The 22157-nt window shown below is 41.6% G+C and overlaps 1 protein-coding gene and 1 non-coding gene across 5 annotated transcripts in view; both read left to right on the top strand.

Annotated features, from left to right (window-relative positions):
• Positions 1–4687: 4687 nt before the first annotated feature.
• Trnad-guc (transfer RNA aspartic acid (anticodon GUC)) lies at positions 4688–4760 on the top strand. Its single transcript has one exon. It is a non-coding gene; the product is annotated as a tRNA-Asp (tRNA).
• Positions 4761–11222: 6462 nt separating this feature from the next.
• LOC126161620 (sphingomyelin phosphodiesterase-like) overlaps positions 11223–22157 on the top strand; it is a 361860-nt gene continuing 350925 nt past the window's right edge. For all 4 annotated transcript variants that reach the window (XM_049917579.1, XM_049917578.1, XM_049917581.1 and 1 more), the window contains exon 1: positions 11223–11333. In XM_049917579.1, coding sequence (XP_049773536.1) covers positions 11246–11333 — 88 coding nt within the window. In that variant the 5' untranslated portion in view covers positions 11223–11245. The remainder of the gene's footprint in view (positions 11334–22157) is intronic.

Raw genomic sequence — 22157 nt, 5'->3', positions numbered from 1 at the left:
GGCGAGGCTGTCGCACCAGAGTGCTCCCGTTTTGTATATTCAGAAGATTTTAAATGCAGGCTAACAGTCTATGTCGTAGAAGATAATTACCAACATCGTTTTTATCTTAAGAGAATTGTCATATCGCCACAGTGTGCTGTCCGATTAAGTGTCGCTTAAGTGTTAGGCAATACAAAATGGCTGAGACATATGAATTTGTGACAACAGGTCGTATTAGAAGTGGAAAAATGAAATATATACTGCGTTTCTGAGTATACCGCCACTGTGTGTGTGTGTGTGTGTGTGTGTGTGTGTGTGTGTGAGAGAGAGAGAGAGAGAGTGAGAGAGAGGAGGGAGGAGGGGGCGGGAGGCAAGAGATCAGGAATTTTTCGATAACGGCATCAGAGATAAAATTCTGATCGATAAAATATCTACAGGCAAGGTTCTGAAGCGATATCAAGAAGAAGGAAAACTTGATACTAATGTCCAAGAATGGATAAGTCGTAATGACTCCGTCAGCACTCCTACGACTCCAGCAAAATGAGTACATGAGTACCTAAACCTTCTCACAAAGGAATCACTGCACAGTGGGCACTTTCTTTTCTGGATTTCAGTGAATCCGATCACGTCACTAATTTTAAAAGTAAGGTTGGTGTTTCAAAAAGCTTCGTCATTCACAAGATTATATCTTGTAGCTGAATGGAGATAAGAAACTTGGGGTCAATTCCAGTTTACGCATAGAAATAAAAATATTTTATTTTCAGAAGAACCATCCGATATTATAAGGGCACAGTTTCCACTTACCTTCCACAATGTCCAGCGTGCCTTCTGTCAGACACACGACATTCTTCTAGATTATGTTTTAACTCAATCTATAATGTATCCCATAAAATAAATAAATTGATAGAGCGAAATTTGGAGTGTTAATTGTCTAAGAGATGGAATACTCTGTTTTATAAATTTTATAAAGTAAGGTTTGTTTTATTTCCCTACTTCATAAACCACCATTACTGTGGATCCCGTGGGCAGTTAGAAAATGTAGTATAAGCCGAGATACAAAAAGTGGGCGTTAGGTTAAGAACGTTGACTACCCCTGAGTTAGACGGATTGTACAGTCTCCTCTTAGATTATGTAATATCTTTCAGTGGCACCAAAATTAGCGTTTCAGAGAACTGAAATTGATGGAAGCAAAGCAAAAGCCATCTGTTTTCAAGTGTACTTCAACAAAGGAAAATACAGGAAAACAACCCCCACTTAATTCTCGCTCCACGCCATCTGATAGGAAATTGCGTTTCCTTTATTCAGTTCATTGTGGCAGATGGTTGAGTGCCCGTCAGTTAGGGCTTGTTGCTGGATTCTGTCTGCGTGGAAATGGACGTAAAAACGGAGCGACGAGTTCGTGTGAATTTTTGTTTTAAAACCGGGAAATCAGCTTCTGAGACTTGAGAAACTATTAGAAACATCTTTTGAAGATAATTGTATGAGTCAGTCAAATGCTTTTGTCTGGTTCAACAGATTTAAAAATGGCCGCGAATCATTTGAAGATGAACCACGGTCTGGTCGTCCTTCGTCCTCAAATACGAATTAAAATGTTAAAGTTCGTGACTTAGTGCACTCTGATCGTAGACTTACAGTTAGGAAGATTGGTGATGAAATTAAGTTACTATGCAGTTCAGGCAATTTTAACTGAAGATCTGAACATGCGTCGAGTGTCCGCAAAATTCATTCCAAAAGTGTTGTCAAGTGACCAGAGACAATACCGACTTGAAGTGTGCCAAGAACTGATCAATCAGATTAAAAATGATCCATATTTGTTAAATAGGGTAATTACAGGTGACGAATCGTGGGTATATGGATATGACCCTGTAACCAAAGTTCACTCTTCGCAGTGGAAGACTCCAGTTTCACCACGACCGAAAAAAGCACGGGAAAGTCGGTCGAAGGTGAAGACAATGTTGATGATTTTTTTCGATTCTACCGGTATTTTGAATCATGAATTTAGACCTGGAGGACGGACAATTAACCAGGAATACTACAAATGTGTCCTTGAGCGTTAGCGCAAAAAGGTGCGGAAGAAAAGGCCTGTATTGTGCAAAAACAGGACAATGCTCTGGCTCATCGTGGATTCTCCATCGTTGAATTTTTGACCAAATTAAAAATTCCTGTGTTTCCACAACAGCCATATTCCCCTGATTTGGCCCCTGCAGGCTTCCACCTGTTTCCTAAACTGAAATCTTCACTGAAATGGAAGCGATTTGACTCAATTGAAGACATCAAGGCAAATACGGAGAGCGTCCTTCACACACTCCAGGAAAAAACAATTCCAGGAATGTTTCCAAAAGTGGAAACACCGTTGGAGTCGGTGTGTTCAGTCAGAAGTGGACTATTTTGAACGAGATGCATCATAGTAGCATGTAAGTACCACCATTGTACAATTACAAGCCCATTCTTAAAACAGTCCAATCACACCTCGTAGGTTTTGATTGGTGAGTTTGCGAGTATCAAAATATGTGACATAAATGGCCATATCGTTTGACTGCACTGACTTAGAAGCTAAAATTGTTTACTTTGTCAAGAGTCCATAGACCTTAGTATTTGATATAAAATTCAGCTTGATAACTGAGAAAAAATGGGTCTTCACAGAGGACAGAGAGACAGACGGATAAGAAAGTAATCCTACAAGGGTTCCATTTTTACCGACTGAGGGTGGTGCCCGAGCGGTTCTAGGCGCTACAGTTTGGAATCGCGCGACCGCTACGATCGCAGGCTCGAATCCTGCCTCGGGCATGGATGTATGTGATGTCCTTAGGTTAGTTAGGTTTAAGTAGTTCTAAGTTCTAGGGGGCTGATGACCTCAGATGTTAAGTCCCATAGTGCTCAGAGCCATTTGAACCATTTTTTTTACATGTGCAACTCTAATAGGTGCATAAATAGAACTGTTAACACACCTAGTTTACATTTTGTACTCAACAAATGTTCTATAAGTGTCCATCTGGTCACATGACGCACATCCAAGTGATAGTTAAGTTCATCCCATACCTTATATAGCAACATCGTATCTGCGGTGGTCATCACAGCAGTGTTCCTGAGTTGTCCCACTGATCTTGGCAGTGGAGGTATGTAAACATGTTCCTCAGTGTATCTCCAAAGGAAGAAAGGCACAAGGCATTAGGTGAGATGACAATGGGGCTGAGGGAACAGAGTTGCATCATCTTCACCACCATACCCAATTCAGTAATATGGAAGTTCATCATTTAGGAAGAAACAAACATTGACGCTCTGCTGAGGTGGTGCCCAGTCTTTTTTCTTTTTTTGTAATCCTTTCTGAATACATACTGCACTGTAGTAACAGATCAACATCTTGCATGTGTCAATACACAAAAACTATTTTCTTGCTTTGTTGTCAGTTGCCAAGATACTGCACTTACAATACCAACAGGTGGGCAAAATGCAAACTCATCAAAGTTACAGTTCTACTCATTCATCAATCAAATTTGTACATGTAATACTTTGGTTAATGTAGAAATCTGAAAATGAATGAATCATTTATAGTAGCCATGTATATGAAAAATTATCACAAAAGAAATCAAATGCATTTATATCAATGAGAATTGCAGCGAAATAATCCATGAAGAGAGAGACACATATCATCAACAATATTTTTTGTTAAGTTAAGTCCCATAGTGCTCAGAGCCATTTGAACCATTTTTGAACCGACTGAGGTACGGAACACTAAAAATGAACCAATTTCCAAAGCCCGATGGAATCGCAAACAGATTCTATACAGTATTTTCTGACTGAGTTAGTTCCATCCAAAACTAAACATAACGTGCGTACTTCCTTCGAACAAAATACTTTGTCTAGGGGATTGATGACCTCAGAAGTTAAGTCCCATAGTGCTCAGAGCCATTTGAACAAAATACTTTGACCAGCAGTTGCAAGAGAGCACAGGGCACACGCGTCCACGAGAAGGATATCGGAAGCGGTACACAAAACTACTGCCCAATATCTTCGAAGCGAGCTGTTGTAGAATGTTAGAATATATTATCAGCTCGAACTTACCGAGGTATTTCGAACAGAATGACCTCCTGCACGCCAACCAGCATGGATGAAAGAAACAAGGGTCATGCGAAACACAACTCGCAATTTTTTCGCATTTCATCCTGAAACGCATGGATGAAGCTAATCAGGTGGATGCAGTATTTATGGACTTCCTAAAAGCATTACTCTCAGCACCACACATGCTCTATTAACGAAAGTACGAGCGTACGGGATAGCTAACGATTTTTTTTTTTTTACAGAATTGGGGTTTTATTGGTAGGGGTGACACAACACGTTACGTTGGAGGGAATGTCATCGACGGATGTAGCAGTAACTTCAGACGAACTGAAACGGGTGTCTTGAGACGACCGCCACGAGCAGAGAGAACGGACGAAAACGAACATTATGAGACTAAAAAAAATGGTAGAGTACTTGCCCGCGAAAGGCAAAGGTCCCGAGTTCGAGGCTCGGTCCGGCACACAGTTTTAATCTGCCAGCAAGTTTCAAGGGCATTTTTTGTCTGTATTTTGACTGAATATCGTAGGACCATTTCCCGTCCTTTCTTAAATAAACATTATTTACCATAACTGTCTGTCGTCTACATCAATTTACAAACGTTGAATAGAACCCTTGTTATTAAATTATTCATTTAACTTTTATTTTGTCCGCCCCGGTAGCTGAATGGTCAGTGCGACGGATTGTCAATCCTCTGGGCCCGGGTTCGATTCCCGGCTGGGACAAGGAATTTTCTCCGCCCAAGGACAGGGTGTTGTGCTGTCCTCATCATCATCCTATCATCCTCATCCACTGCAGGTCGCCGAAGTGGCGTCACATTGAAAGACCGGCACCCGGCGAACGGCCTGCCCAAGGGGGGGCCCTAGCCATACGATTAAATAAAATAAACTTTTATTTTGTATACTTGTGTATTTCATTGATTCGCAATTCTAGCCAGTACATAGACTATTTAACTGCAGGATCACATGGTATATTTGCAGCGAATTAGCTGTGGGACACGAAAGGATTCGTGTGCGTCTCGACTGTATGACTGTATCGGGCTGTTCTTTTTAAACAGAGATGTGCATAGCCCAAGTACCTAAAGCACAAGTAAACACTGACGCAACTGATTTGCTCATATGGACAGCAGTTTAAAAGCGCAACTACTCAGCAATGACCATTAGGTACTGTCGCAAACAATTCGGTTGGGAGCAGTTTGATCACCGACCGTACACCCTAGATCTCTCACCTTCTGGCCACCACTTGTTCTTGAACTTGAAGCGCGATTTTTGAGGAACGCGCTTTGATAGCGATGACAAAGCAAATACAATATTCAGCAGTGGCAGTCTTCACTGGCGGCATCTTTATATGATGAGAACATAGAAAAGTTGGTTTCCCGTTATGACAAATATATGAACAATGGTGACAACTATTTAGAAAAATCGTTTAAGAAATGGTCTATCTTGTAAAAATAAATTTTGCTTTGAAAAATGTGTTTTTCTCGGTTTTTTTCCTAAAAACTTTCTTTCCGGAAAGTAGTTCAGAGATCGTCAAGTTGCTTTAAATGTTCAGATATGTAAAACTGAGCACTCCATAAAACACAAAACCACAGTATCCTGTGACTATAACCTCGATGATTCACAATCGTAATCAGTCATCTACTTGGTTGTGACAATGTTCACGATGTGGAATGGAATAGGCACACAAGCTCAATCGTAGTTACAGCAGTGGCAGACTTCGCTTCAATGGCAGGATATTTAGGAAGTGCAATAGGACTAAAAAGGAGAATTACTTATAAAACAACTGAGTGACCCATCGAAAAATGTTGCTCAACTGTGTGGAACTTATATCAGATACGATTAACAGTGGATGTTGAAATTATGCAACGAATGGCCAGACGAACAGTTAAGTTTGTTTGACCCGTAGGAGAGTGACACTGTGATGCCGAGAAAAGTGATCTGGCAGACGTTTGAAAGTATTCGCCAACTATCCCGCAAAATCCAACTTACAAAGTTTTAAGAACCAGTATTATATGAGGAATCTTGTGACGAAACTGCACTTACTGTTTCCAGTAGTGGATAAACGGTTCTGAAGCAAAGTATTACACATAAGTGTACATATGCACATAAACGTGTTTGCTCAAACTGTGCTTCAGAACCATCTTCCACTTCTGGAAACATTAAGTTCTCTTTCGATTTGTCTTAGTTTTCCAAACATACATTCACACAGTGCCACTTTTTAATATACCATTATGATCTTACCAGGTCCAGAATTAACCTAAATCTGAGAAAAGAAGAAAAAATGATGCAGAATGTTAAAGCACCTGAAGATGAACACTCAAGACTCGAAATACATCGAGCATTGATATAAAATCATGGCTGTGACTGAAGGCGATTGTTCTTTACCTTATGAAAGAAATATTTAATTGAGCAATTGGGTATTTCTTATCATATGTTATACTTTTTAAGTAAAGCTTTTCCTTACTTAAATTTATAAACCAAATATTATTTGTATGAAGGTTTCCCGAAAGCAAATTATTCACATAATAAATAAATGCGTTTTCAGAATAGAATTAAAAAACATGATCCTTTTCAAGGTCCTCTTTAACAAATCGGATCCCCCACCCCGCGTTTTGACGAAATTCTGGCAACGTGCTTGAGTGGGCCTAACTTCTGAAATACCCCAAGTGTTTTTCATAAAAGGATAGTTAAAGTTTCACAAAACTACAACTGTCAACAAAAGATTTAAAGTATTCAGCTTAAAGACCGTTTTTACTGATATCACGGTACCTACAGTTTTCTGCAAAAACCGTAATGATTTATAATAGTTACTGGCTAATAGACTGTGAAGGACCAGCATAAGGACGTAATGATTGTAATAGTTACTGGCTAATAGACTGTGAAGGACCAGCATAAGGATTAATTATTGTGAGCGTCTGGAAGTAACAGTGCTCATAATTTCATGTGTGTATAGTTAACATCGTTTCTCATATTGTGTTGTAACTAAAATATTCAGTCTTGATCTGAGTCTACAGACAGGTTAGTTTCTGGCTCCTGATGCTAACTGTCGAGCCAGATTTAAGTTTCATATTACAACTGCAGCGTTAGTGAAGTGCGCTCGCCAGCTCTCTAACATCTGTGTGCTACGATAAGCAACTGGCTGCAACTATTCAGATTATAGTATAAGAGACGTTCAAATGAAACCTGGTCACTAGTGTAAAGTAACGGTAATGATTTTATTGACTCAAAAGTGTAGTTATACACAGTAATCATACTCAAAAATAGTCTACATAACTGTTGCCACATTTATCTCATTGCGATATTAGCCGGTGGATTCCATCCTTGAAGAAGCTATTAGGCTGCTGTCGGATCCAGGCTTTCCGGCTCAAAATGGTGTCACCATGTTTCGTCACCTGTGACAATACATGGCAGAAAGTCGTACTCCTCCTCGTGATAACGTTGCAGATCACTCAAAGATAGCGCCATTTGAGTATTGCGCTGTTCGGCGGTCAGTTGGTTGGGAACTCACTGTGCACAGATTTTTCGATAGTTCAAGTGTTGACGCATTATGGTGTGGGCGGTGCCCAAGCTGATACCCAGTAACCGATGGATCTCGTCCACGGTGATTGTGCGGTTGCCCAAGACTAAAGCATTCACTTCCGCAACCATTTCCGGTGTGATGACACGATCAGCCTGTCCAGGACGAGCATCGTCTTCCAGTAACTCGCGCCCCTCAAGGAATCGTTTGCGCCATTCCACAACCCCTGAACGACTCAGGCTGTGCTCACCGCACATAGGCTTCATCCGTCGACACATTTTATGGCCTCCAACTCTCTCCGCCGCCAAAACTCGAATCGCTCCTCGTTGTTTCTGCTTACTCGCCTGCATGTTCAGTGTAACCTCTCAACAGAAAAACATGTATATCATTCACATTTAGTGTAACCCCCCAACAGATAAATTCAGTAACCTACCAATAATAAAAATGTGACTCACCTCTCAATAAAATTGTAGCTCACATGTTGTTGTGTATAACCTTTCAATAATTAACTGACTGAATTTAAACTGCTAAATTTGGACACCACCTGTGCTGCCTCATGGCCCTGAAAGATCATTCTGAATAAATTGAAAATTCTTACCTCAATGAAGTCGCCGGATAACGCGTATATATCTGCTCCTATAAGATTTTTTTTGCTAGGTACTACTTATTCCTACTGACACTGCTCTTACTGCAGCCAACACTGCTCTTTGGTCTGCGATTCTATTATAGCTTACATATCGCAGGCAACGCGTGAGCAATCCATCGAAATTACATCTGCTCGAGCGCGCTAGCAATAAATTCCTTATTCATGGACCTTTTACATCAGTAGTGGCCGATTACCTGTGTGGCCACCTTCCCTTCGGTGTGAAACTACACTGGCGCTATGCAACATCAAACGGTGCGCACAAATCAGTCTCTCTACCAATAGATGGCGTCACCTTACCAGCAGTTACGTAGTGCCACCTTAAGTGTAAGGCAAAGTTAGACCCACTGACCAGGTTTCATTTGAATGAACCTCATAGATCCAGATCTCACATGTTCCATTTGATCTAACTAGTATAAGGCGTGAGAGTGCAAACAATAACAGGAATAGAGAATGTAATAACCTGACAACCATTTCAAGGACAGAGTTTCCTATAATTAAGCTGATAAATTAACCTCTCGTCCAAGTTAATATTGCTCCACCATTAGTAATTAATTGCCTATAATAATCATTAGCTTTCTGTTTTAATACACATGTAGTAAGTGTTATTTAGCGCCATTTGTTGCAAAAACGGTTAACATTCTTTCTGCATTATCCATGCTAAACTTCTGTTACACTGGTTGATAAATTGCTCTACTGCTTGGTATTTTACGTGCAAAACATAATTTCAGCATCAAGTAAACTCAATCCCATCAGTCACCTTTCTTTATGAACCGTGCTAGTACTTGGTACAGTATAACTTTGTCTAGTGAAGCTGGCGACCATTCCCTTTTGCGTAATTACAGTTTACTTTACTACTGATAGAATCTTGGTTCTGCTACTGTTTCCCTTAAAAAAATCTTTAGAAAAACAAAAAAAGTCCGATATATTTCCATTAAGTACAGTCACGGTCAAATAAGTATCCTTTCACAGGAGTAACATTATCGGTGCATTAGTAGCAGCCAGTAGTGTTACAACTTGCAGTAACACTCAGCAGTGTGAATGACCATAAGTTGAAAAGTTTTACGGTTGTGTTGTATATTACCAAGCTATAGAATTGCCTGTTTGGATATAAGTGTGCAGAGTTCTCGAGTGTGGCAGGTCTTGCATAAATCACTGCTGAACTCCAGTCGACACGCAGCAATACGAACGAAAAACGGCAACATTTCGTACTAAAAGCCTTACGTTTGGTTGCCGTAGGGACTATGTGAAGACAAGACTAATTACAGCGTGAACTGCAGCATTATGAATACAATCATTCTGCCCGTGCTCCATTAGCTGTAATCCGCAAGAACGATGACTTCTCTCCAGAGATATCACTATCTTCTTTGGTTTTGGCTCTTGAGGAAGAATGGGCTACCACTTCCCCACAGACATTAAGAAACCTCATTGAAAGTGCCCCCAGCAGAGTTAAAGCGAAGGTGGAGACACCCCATATTAACGTCCACTAATAGCTGTCCAGATGCTTTTGATCAGATAGTATATGATGTGGTGGGGGGGGGGGGCATTATGGTTTTGTGACTTGATCGCACATTGGAAGTTGCCATGGACGTGAAGCAGGAGCTTCTGTCGACTTCCTCGGTGGCAAGGTGTTATCCTTTCTTTCACATCTTCATTGTGAGTGGACGCTCTCGTGTTCCAAGATCGCAGCCATGTTTTCAAGACTACACGCATACGTTCGTAGTCTGACAAACACTCAGGCATCCTATCACTCCTTGACTGCCCGCTAAATCACCAGATCTTAATCCCATAGACAATCCCTGAGACTGGAACAGCGACTAGCACACCATACCCGCAGTTGTCGCCTCGACGTTATAAAATGACTTTTTTTAATTTATATATGTGTTTGGAGAGAGAGAGAGAGAGAGAGAGAGAGAGAGAGAGAGAGAGAGAAAGAGAGATTGATTTTTGATTGAGATTTTTACTTTAAGTCGTAACTGGTACCTGAATTTTGGTTCCTGCCTCCTTTAATGATCAGCTTCTGCACCAGTTGGTGACGTATTACAATTTGGAGGAAGTTACTGTTCTTTAAGGTTTAAAATACGACTCTGTTAGTTACTTGGCCGTATTGCGGATAGCTTTGAGCCCAAGTTTTCGTAGCTTTTCATACCTAAGTGACCACTGTTGTAAGTAAATAAGATCAAGCAGCAATCTGCTTTTCGCGAGAAAAGGAGATTGCTTAGCACACAAACTTCCTTCAAACTACACGTCCTGCTACATCAAAATTGATCAGTGGAGTTCAGCACCATACTATTGTACAAGAACATAATCCAGTTACTGTAATTAAGAAAGTATGAGAGGTTGTTACTTATTGAATGAAAACTATAGAGAATGCATTTCTTTTCCTGCATTTAGTGAACTTTGTACAGTTACAATTCTGTCAATTGATAGACGGCGACGACAATGAAGTTCACCTCCTTTTCCAAAAACAAGATATTTCTATTCTTCACTTCCAGAAAGTGGTATACATAAATGTTTGGCAACTCTTACGCATACTTTGCTCGGTTTTATCACTAAATTATCAATTTTCATTAAATGTAACAATACGTTCTGAGCGACGGCCTAGCAACACGTCCTCTTTCCACAAGATACAGATTGTTCTCTTTTTTTTAAATAAATCGTCTTTCTTTTTTTTTAAGCCCATGCTCAAAGATTCACAACTACTATCGTTGCGGGGATTGCACGTTAAAGGGTTTGTTGCTGTCCAGCTGCGCTTCTCTTCACTTCAAGTACTGTTTGAATGAAATTTACATTTACGGTATTTACATACATTACTGAGCTGCTCAGAATAAAACCAGACACAAATTAGTTAAAAAAAAGGGGCAGTGAGGCTCACATAACATTACAACATGACAAATTGGTATGTGAGAGACGGTCAGCAGTTGGTAACGAGGGCGGTAGCTACAGCTACAGCAGCGCGCCGCGGTGCACCTCGCGAGCCGGCGCGGAGTGCGAATTGGCGCTCTTGTAGATAAGGGACACACGGGGACCCGGCGGCTCAGTCCGTTCGCCATGGGTGAGGAGAGGAGCTGCTTTCTGCTGCCGCTGGCACTGCTGCTGGCGCTGCTGGTGACCGTCGTGCCCGGAGCCCTCGCCTCAGGTAACTGGGCGCACCACCCGCCACTGCGACTTCTAACAACCCTACCACAACAAAGGTCAAAATTTAATAATGATTGTGGTGTTGCTCACGCTGCTAAATACTGCATTTTCGGGCAACAACAAAGTTATTATGTGGCAGGTGTCATTAGAGCACAATTAATAAAGTCATTTCATGTAATAAAGAATAAACTAGGCACTCATCTTTTCGCGTTTCCCACGCTGGTCTCGTTGTAAAATTATGGCTCAATCGTCGAAAATCTAGGTGGTGATGATTCCAAGCTCGGATACAAAGAGGCCTAGGTTTTATTCTGCGATATTCAAAAGTTTTGTAGATGCGCTTCACAAACCATTCTTCAAGATTACACTTTTGCAGGACAATGGTGATGTAAAAAAGTAATCAGCACTCCGAATCTAAGTTACACTTCTTTTTTATTACTTTTGTTGCAATATCACGTAACGCACAAAACATCACTTCACAATACAAAACATACTTGAAAACATCTTCCTCACTGTTAAATTTCACATTTTATAAGCTGACAACGTTATGCGTCTTTCCAACATGCCGTCCAAGACTTGACTTTCTCAAGGTCAGACTCTCTAACTAGCTAATAATCGCTTACGCGTCCAAAAATCTACAGTTACAACTACGTCAAAGATCATAGTGACAAAAGAAAGAATACACGTAAGAATAATATCATTGCAATACAAACATATTGATGTATCAAAGTACCTCTACATTAATGAAATCAAATCTAAATGTTGTCTCAGAAATATGTTAACTACTTTACAGAAACACAGCAGAATATTGCTGGTATCGAGAGGTTCAGGTGAGATGATGTAATGGTTACGTAATTCAAGTATCATTACAGACTGTACTCTGAAAACCACTGCCACGTGCATGTCAGGGAACGCTGTCCACTGTATCGCGTGTGTGCGGGAAAAGTGACTGCTTAAATGTCTCTACGCACACTGTCTTGTCTTCACAGTCCCACGGCAGCGAGGAGTAAGGTGGTGCACTATAACCTAGATTCCTCAATGTTTCCTGAAACTTTGAAAGTACGCATTCATTCGGTACTTGGCGTCTGCCAGTCCACTTTTTTCAACTTCAGTGATACTCTCTCATGGGTCAAACAAACATGAGACCATTCATTCTTCCCCAGTTTGCATTGTTCAATAACCCCTGTTATTCCTATTTGCTATGCTTTCCACATGCCCGAGTATTTTGGAGGTAATCTCATTTTTAAACTCACTGCATTTTTCGCACTATCCTACCGAAGTCTATCACATGCCTCCGTTTCCGTTTCACATCCCCAAAAGTTTTTAGTTAGAGGATACTATGTTTTGGAGTTTGGTGAAGTGCAAATTTTCACATTTCGGAATACCTAAAGCTATTGCCAATCTCTGCATAACTTTGAAACCGTATCAAGGTCATATTGAATATGTGTGCAGCTTTGCAGGCCAGAGTGGCCGAGCGGTTCTGTGCGCTACAGTCCGGAACCGCGCGACCGCTACGTTCGCAGGTTCGAATTCTGCCTCGGGCATGGATGTGTGTGAAGTCCTTCGGTTAGTTAGGTTTAAGTAGTTCTAAGTTCTAGGGGACTGATGACCACAGCAGTTAAGTCCCATAGTACTCAGAGCCATTTGATTTTGTGCAGCTTTTTTCAGACTATATCCTATTCCAGATAACTGTAAAACATCTGAGATTGCCAATAATAATGTCTGTCAGTTGATTTATATACAATAAAGAATGACAAGTGTCACACCACAGTTCCCAGGGCCACGCCAGAAATTACTTTCACATCTGTTCGTGACTCCCCACTCGAGAAACCATGTCGCGTCATCCGTACCAAAAAATCCTCATTCTAATTAAAAATTTCATTTGATACCCCATGTGAGCATGCTTTCCGTTGATAAGCGTTGGTCGAATAGAACTCTCACTTGGCTCCACAAGGTGCCAACCAGCAACTGCGTCTCGAAGTAGAACTCGTCCCTGCATTATGGGGGCAGCAAAAACGATAGTATGGAGAACATTACAAGTCAGTGGTCTCTATACCAAATGGTTCAAATGGCTCTGAGCACTATGGGACTTAACATCTGAGATCAACAATCCCCTAGACTTAGAACTACTTAAACCAAACTAACCTAAGGACATCACACACATCCATGCGCGAGGCAGGATTTGAACCTGGATCGAGAGCTACCATCTTGGAGCAAAGGACTAGCACATACCTGTTGTCTCCATCGTCCTCCAAGTTGTAGTTATCAAAAAGTTTCAATTAGTCTGTACGTGATTAATGATTATTATTCGAACTATGCCATGACTGTGAAAGTGCCTGAAGCAGGGAACTATGAGATCAGCACGAGACTACAGTACTTCATTAGGTGACACCAACGAAACAGAATAGTTCCTTCCTTCACAGAAGTTCGAATTTTATGACTTCTCTTGCGGTTTTCTTCCAACAAATGGTAACAAACAGTGCTTCAGAAATATTTCGTGTGTTTATACGAGGTGTGATAGGAAAGCTTTACGAATGGGCTTGTAATTGTACAATGGTGGTACTTACATGATACTGTGATGCATCTCCTTCAAAATAGTCCCCTTTTGACTGAACACACCAATTCCAAAAGTGTTTCCGCTTTTGGAAATATACCTGAAAATTTTTTGCTGAGGTGTGTTAAGAATGGTCTCCGTACTTGCCTTGACGTCTTCAATCGAGTTAAATCGCTTCGAAATGATAATTAAATGGACACCCTAGCTGCAAACAGGCGTTGATGTACTTCATTGGGGACATTTACGTGCCCTCTGTAATAAAAAAACTGAGTTAATCGATCATCAACGAACTTAAACGGATGTCTTACGACGTCCGCCCGGATCAGACCCAACGAACAAAAGCGAACAGAATGAGATTAAAAAAAAAAAAAAAAGATGGATAGAGCGTCTGCCATGTAAGCAGGAGATCCCGGGTTCGAGTCCCGGTCGGGGCACACATTTTCAACATGTCCCCAATGAAGTACATCAACGCCTGTTTGCAGCTAGGGTGTCCATTTAATTATCATTTCATTTCTAGCAAAGCTGCATGGTCATCCACGGTAACTGTTCTTCCGGGAACAGATACTACCGTCATGTATAGTTAAATCGCTTCCCTTTCAGTAAAAATTTTTGGAAACAGGTAGAAGTCTACAAGGGCCAAATCAGGGAAATATGGCAGTTGTGGAAGCACAGGAATTTTGAATTTGGTCAAAAATACAACGATGGAGAAGGCACAATAAGCCAGAGCATTGTCACAGTGTAGCACCCAACTCCTGTCTTTCCACAATGCAGGCCTTTTCTTCCGCATCTTTTGGTGCAAATGCTCAAAGACACATTTGTAATTCCTGGTTAATTGTCTGTCCTCCAGGGGTAAATTCATGATGCACAATACCAGTAGAATCGAAGAAAATCACCTTCGACTGACTTTGCCGTGCTTTTTTCGGTCTTGGTGAACCTGGAGTCTCCCACTGCGAAGAATGCACTTTGGTTTCAGGATCATATCCATATATCCACGATTCGTCACCTGTTATTACTTTATTTAACAAATCTGTGTCATTTTTAGTATGATTAATCAGTTTTTGGCACACTTCAAGTCGGTATTGTCTCTGGTGACTTGACAACACTTTTGGTATGAATTTTGCGGACACTGGACGCATCTTCATATCTTCAGTTAAAATTGCCTGAACTGAATAGAAACTTAAATTAAGTTTTTCACCCATCTCCCCAATTGTAAGTCTACGATCAGAGTGCACTATGTCACGAACTTTAGCAACGTTTTCATTCGTTTTTGAGGTCGAAGGACGACTAGACCGTGGTTCATCTTCAAATGATTCGCAGCCATTTTTAAATCTTTTGAATCAGACAAAAACATTTGACTGGCTCATACAATTATCTCCGAAAGCTGTTTTCAATAGTTCGTATTTTCCAGTTTTAAAACAAAAATTCACACGAACTCGTTGCTCCGTTTTTACGTCCATTTTCACGCAGACAGAATGCAGCAACAAGCCCTAAAAGACCCACACTCAACCACTTGCCACTATAAACTCCTGTCAGATGGCATTCACTGACAAGGCAATGACTCATTCCCCACCCTCCATGTACCTGCCCGCCGAACTAGTAAGCAGTAGCGGATCCATTCTTAAAATTTTCCAATCACACCTCGTATCTTTACTCCTTATGTCCTGCAGGTAACTGACAAGCATTTGCAGCACTGTTTCCGAAATCTATTAACTGTCACCTTGTGCACACGTTTGACATCCAAAGAGACCACATATGGTATGCAGAAGTGCATATTATTACCCTGAAAATTCTATATTCAGTATTTTGTTGAGATAAATATACTGTCAGATTTGCAGTACATATCACCATGACAGTGAGTGGAACATAAATGGTGCTAAGCATTGTTTCACTCCAGACAGCAATCACTTCAGATACCAGTCACTCCAGATACGAAGTGTGTAATAACGTGTTTCACTTTAGACTGATAAGCAGATGTCCTTATGCATGTCAATATAAGTTTCTGGTTATGAGTTATTACTCAGTTCACTTGAATTTTTTATTTTCAATAGCGGGAATGTTTAAGCAAATGATGTCGACTTTGCTGAAGAGGTGTCCGCATTGCTTACAGATTTCATTTTACGAATTACACACTCTTAAAGGTTTGACTAACACTGTACCTAATTCCTCTATTTCTGTCGGATCGCATGTTCTGCATGACACCGAAAATTTTGAGTACAGCGTAAGTGAAATAATGCAGAAGCAATTTTCTGATCATCATGACGATTTCCGGATCAAACTCGAGACTTCAAACCATAGAAAATAAATGTCTTGCATCAGTCTGGAAACAGTTCATTCTGTTGTTCTCCAGGAATCTGGAACATACAATATAATAGGTTCATGTGGGCCCAGACTCTGAAAATGTTTCACTTTTGCATTCTAGTGACTCTTTGTGGAAGCGTGTTGCGAAGTTCTTTGGCTATCACTCTCAGACAGCTGCAGTTCGACACTCAGGTGGTATATACTTGGAACAAAATAGCTTTGTGATTGACAGACTGGTTGTGGGGGTCCCTCTGGCCGGAGTGCAAACAACATGCGCCTACAAAACGGGCAACACTGCGAGCATGCGACGCTCGAAGGAGTACCATGATTGTCTGGTGGTCTGCCTCTACAACTCGAATCCTCCAAACGTGAATCACAAAGTCATTTTAGTCAAAGTATAGAGATCAGGATCACATGGGAGTGACCATACATCTTTGGCTCGATGAGTAAGTAATAGTAGCACAGTACTCCGAAACTAATGATACAGTTTCAGCTTATCATATAAGCAATTGAAATATTTTTTTTATTATTTGGTGGTGTACAGGCCGCAGTGTAAATCTGAGACAAGTTTATATTCCTGACGAATAGTCGAAGGTGTTTCTACGATGATGAAACTATTTAAAGAAAGGAAAGAGAAAACCGAAAAAAATCATGAACCTTAATCAAGATGGCTAGATGGGGATCTGAGCCGCCGTCTTCTCGAATAAGAATCCACCGTTTTACCACTGCACTACCTCGCTCACTGCAAACTCTCAGAGATGGTGAAGAATTGAAAATAATCAGTGTTAGATATTTAACCCTTGGGCGGAAATGACTGGGTTAAAGATTCCAGGGCCAAGAGTGTTGAGGGATAACACCGCCAGTGGAACAACGAGAACCAACGAGTCATTGTAATAAATTGATCTATTATATTCATAGTTGCTAACATCGTACACTATGCAAATCTGTCCACTACACAGGTAAGTCAGAACAACAGCTACAACCTTAACATTAATGGAAACATAAATTCTTGCTGACTTCAGACCTAATGTCACATTGTGCTAATGAGCACTGCAGTGCTGTTCACACGATTTTCATTGCCCCATTTATGACAATAAAAGTTTAAACAGAATAAAAAATGCTCCTATCGAAAGCAAGAAAAGGCGAATACATCTAGGGCAGAAAGAGGAACGTAATAGAAGGGAACCAGCTTTTCGACTTTGTAAGGTGGCAGAATAAATGAAGGTCAAATTTGCAACTTACGTGAGAACTTTATACATCGCAACGAGAAGGTGAATATGACACCTAACGTAATTCAGTGGTTATGAACAAATTTTCATATCAGTATGTAATGCAAACAGGATGACAGTCAGTCGACAGTAATTAACACACTGTTCCTATATAATGCATGTCTATGATGAGCGAAAGGTGAAGCAAGCAAGCGAGGGGCGTTTTTTAGTTTAAAAAATGGTTCAAATGGCTCTGAGCACTATGGGACTTAACAGCTGTGGTCATCAGTCCCCTAGAACTTAGAACTACTTAAACCTAACTAACCTAAGGACATCACACACACCCATGCCCGAGGCAGGATTCGAACCTGCGACCGTAGCAGTCGCACGGTTCCGGACTGCGCGGCTAGAACCGCGAGACCACCGCGGCCGGCTTAGTTTAAAAGCCAGAGGGGCAGAAGCGAAGGCGCGCCGCAGGAGGCACCACACAGACCACTTAAAGGGGTGGCACGCAGGAAGACAGCGAACCCGACCAGGTGGCTCAGGCGGGAGAAACGGCCCTGCTGCAGGACAGAGAAAAGAAGCTTTAGAGAACTGTGTTTCGGGATTCCAAAGGGATACGAACAAAACCAGTGACGCATTTCGATGACGTGTCCAGCAAGTGCGACACACTTGAAGGTCAATGTACGCATTTAGGCGTCTGCAACAGGCACAAAACGTCCGATTGACGGAAACGCGCTAGGAAAGAGAAACATACCGAAGTTTCGATGCACTTTAATAAAAGGGACATTTCGATTGGTAGAGAGAGTTTCCACAAAATAAGAGAAACGCTACTATTGGTCGAAAACGGCCATGATGTGAAAAACGAAAGAATCCATGTGAGGAGACAGTTTGGCCATGAGTAGGACAACAGAGAAAATTTTGGGGATTCTTCTCTGATTTGGCACCTAGTGCAGAACGGAGCGCTCAACGCTCTGTATGACGCAGAGAAGAAATTTGTGTGAACGCTGAGTTCACAGTGGCTGAAATGCAGCTAGAAATTAGCTGTAGCAACGTTTAGCTCCAACTGTGGAGAAACGAACCAGCCAATTAGTTAATTCTTCTTGCGAGAAGTGGGAGGGCATTATAATATGCACGCTGCTCCAAATATGCGCGTGTATATCGTCACATACTAAGGCTAGGGATGAGTACATGTTTTCTCTACCGGCCAGAGTGGCCGAGCGGTTCTAGGCGCTACAGTTTGGAACCGCGCGACCGCTACGGTCGCAGGTTTGAATCCTGCCTTGGGCATGGATGTATGTGATGTCCTTAGGTTAGTTAGGTTTAAGTAGTTCTAAGTTCTAGGGGACTGATGACCTCAGAAGTTAAGTCCCATAGTGCTCAGAGCCATTTGAACCATGTTTTTTCGCATAACGAGAAACGTAGGGAAAGTTTGTGCTGGAAAGTTCAGCAAAGGTTAAATTAGTTTTATAGGAATTTCAGCAGGCGAGAGCGGCCTAGCAGACGACAGCTCGATGCAGCTTAAGGTAAATACCACGTGCAGAGGCGTGAACTTGTTGGTTCACCAGCGTGAGTCCACTGTAAACTCGAGCGGCCTTGGGTACAGTAACGAACTTTGAACCGGAATAGGACGATTTTCGTAGTACTGACCAACATCATAGCGTACGTGTAGGAACAATGTTGCAAATAAACTTCTAATTAAATTTTAATATTGTTGTGTTTAGGATTAATGTTTTCTCTGAGAGTTAACATTTAATATTGTTGTGTTTAGCATTATTTCTCTTTTTGATGCTGACGAGATGCGTTATCGTGACAACTGCTTTTATGTTGTCACCTTGAAAACTGTGTAAAAGCGTGTATTTTGTGCTAATTTGCGACATTAAACTTGTCAATTCACTTACAAAATTTGTTCTCAATCCTAGAATAAGACAATCACCTTACAACTTCTCTGGCAGCTTCAAGTATGGGTATACCTTTACTGTTCATTTGGTTTATCTCTATCACTGTAATACGTCACCTAAATCTCATTCCGTTCAAGATTTCCTTAAGAGTGCAATTGTTTTCACTAAGAATGATGTAAAATTGTAAACCACCTTTCAGACAGAAAGGGACCCGCTCAAAGATGTAAGCAGTCATGCATGAGCAGCGCCTATTAGACGGAGGGGGTCCGACAGCCGATCAGTTCCAGTCATTCCACCAGGAAGGAGGTACACTACTCGTGTTCTCGTGTTGTCTGTAGTTCAACCATGCCTACACGGTCAATACCGCGGTTCGATCGCGTCCAGATTGTTGCTTTGTGCCAGGAAGGGCTCTCAACAAGGGAAGTGTCCAGGCGTCTCGGAGTGAACCAAAACGATGTTGTTCGGACATGGAGGAGAAACAGAAAGATAGGAACTGTCGATGACATGCCACGCTTAGGCCGCGCAAGGGTTACTACTCCAGCGGATGACCGCGACCTACGGAGTATGGCTCGGAGGAACCCTGACAGCAACGCCACCATGTTGATTAATGCTTTTCGTGCAGCCACAGTGCATAGTGTTACGACTCAAACTGTGCGCAATAGTCTACATGATGCGCAACTTCATTCCCGACGTCCATGGCGAGGTCCATCTTTGCGACCACGACACCATGCAGCACAGTACAAATGGGCCCAACAACATGCCGAATGGATCGCTCAGGACTCTTCACCAATGAGTGTCCCATGTGCCTTCAACCATACAGTCGTCGGAGGTGTGTTTGGAGGCAACCGGGTTAGGCTGAACACCTTAGACACACTGTCGAGCGAGTGCAGCAACTTGGAGGTTACCTGCTGTTTTGGGGTGGCATTATGTGTGGCCGACGTACGCCGCTGGTGGCCATGGAAGGCGCCGTAATGGCTGTACGATATGTGAATCCCATCCTCCAACCGATAGGGCAACCATATCTGCAGCATATTGGCGAGGCATTCGTCTTCATGAGGACAATTCCCGCCCCTATCGTATGATAATGATTTCACAGACAAACAGTACTCTCACTTGGCTTCACGAAATGCCACAGTGTTAGGTGGCGCAGTCGTTAGCACACTGGACTCATTTTCGAAAAAACGATGGTTCAAATCCGCATCCGGCCATCCTGATGTAGGTTTTCCGTGATTTCCTAAATCGTGCTAGGAAAATGCCGGGTTGGTTCCCTGTCCTTGAAACAACCCGAGCTTGTGCTCTGACTTTAATGACCTGGATGTCGACGGGACGTTAAATCCTAATCTTTCTTCCTTCCTTCCTTCCCTCCACATTGTGCCAGTCAGCAACTGCATCTCCTAGTAGAACACGATCCTACGCCATGACGACAAGAATAATGGTAGTATACGCATTGTTACCAGCCAGTAATCTCTTTACTATCTGAATGGTGAACTCTAACCTTGGAGCAAAGGACTTTCAGAATTCTGTTGTCTCCATCGTCCTCCATGTTGCAGTTATACAAAATGTTTCCATTAGTCGGTACATGATTGTTGTTGTTGTTGTGGTCTTCAGTCCAGAGACTGGTTTGATGCAGCTCTCCATGCTATCCTATCCTGTGCAAGCTTCTTCATCTCCCAGTACCTACTGAATCCTACATCCTTCTGAATCTGCTTAGTGTATTCATCTCTTGGTCTCCCCCTACGATTTTTACCCTCCACGCTGCCCTCCAATACTAAATTGGTGATCCCTTGATGCCTCAGAACATGTCCTACCAACCGATCCCTTCTTCTGGTCAAGTTGTGCCACAAACTTCTCTTCTCCCCAATCCTATTCAATACTTCCTCATTAGTTACGTGATCTACCCATCTAATCTTCAGCATTCTTCTGTAGCACCACATTTCGAAAGCTTATATTCTCTTCTTGTCCAAACTATTTATCGTCCATGTTTCGCTTCCATACATAGCTACACTCCATACAAATACTTTCAGAAATGACTTCCTGACACTTAAATCTATACTCGATGTTAACAAATTTCTCTTCTTCAGAAACGCTTTCCTTGCCATTGCCAGTCTACATTTTATATCCTCTCCACTTCGACCATCATCAGTTATTTTGCTCCCCAAATAGCAAAACTCATTTACTACTTTAAGTGTCTCATTTCCTAATCTAATACCCTCAACATCACCCGACTTAATTCGACTACATTCCATTATCCTCGTTTTGCTTTTGTTGATGTTCATCTTATATCCTCCTTTCAAGACACTGTCCATTCCGTTCAACTGCTCTTCCAAGTCCTTTGCTGTCTCTGACAGAATTACAATCTCATCGGCGAACCTCAAAATTTTTATTTCTTCTCCATGGATTTTAATACCTACTCCGAATTTTTCTTTTGTTTCCTTTACTGCTTGCTCAATATACAGATTGAATAACATCGGGGAGAGGCTACAACCCTGTCTTACTCCCTTCCCAACCACTGCTTCCCTTTCATGTCCCTCGACTATTATAACTGCCATCTGGTTTCTGTACAAATTGTAAATAGCCTTTCGCTCCCTGTATTTTACCCCTGCCACCTTTAGAATTTGAAAGAGAGTATTCCAGTCAACATTGTCAAAAGCTTTCTCTAAGTCTACAAATGCTAGAAACGTAGGTTTGCCTTTCCTTAATCTTTCTTCTAAGATAAGTCGTAAGGTCAGTATTGCCTCACGTGTTCCAGTATTTCTACGGAATCCAAACTGATCTTCCCCGATGTCGGCTTCTACTACTTTTTCCATTCGTCTGTAAAGAATTCGTGTTAGTATTTTGCAGCTGTGGCTTATTAAACTGATTGTTCG

The sequence above is a fragment of the Schistocerca cancellata genome, chromosome 2 (assembly GCF_023864275.1).
Source record: "Schistocerca cancellata isolate TAMUIC-IGC-003103 chromosome 2, iqSchCanc2.1, whole genome shotgun sequence".
NCBI lineage: Eukaryota > Metazoa > Arthropoda > Insecta > Orthoptera > Acrididae > Schistocerca > Schistocerca cancellata.
This window is presented reverse-complemented; position numbering and strand designations above follow the sequence as displayed.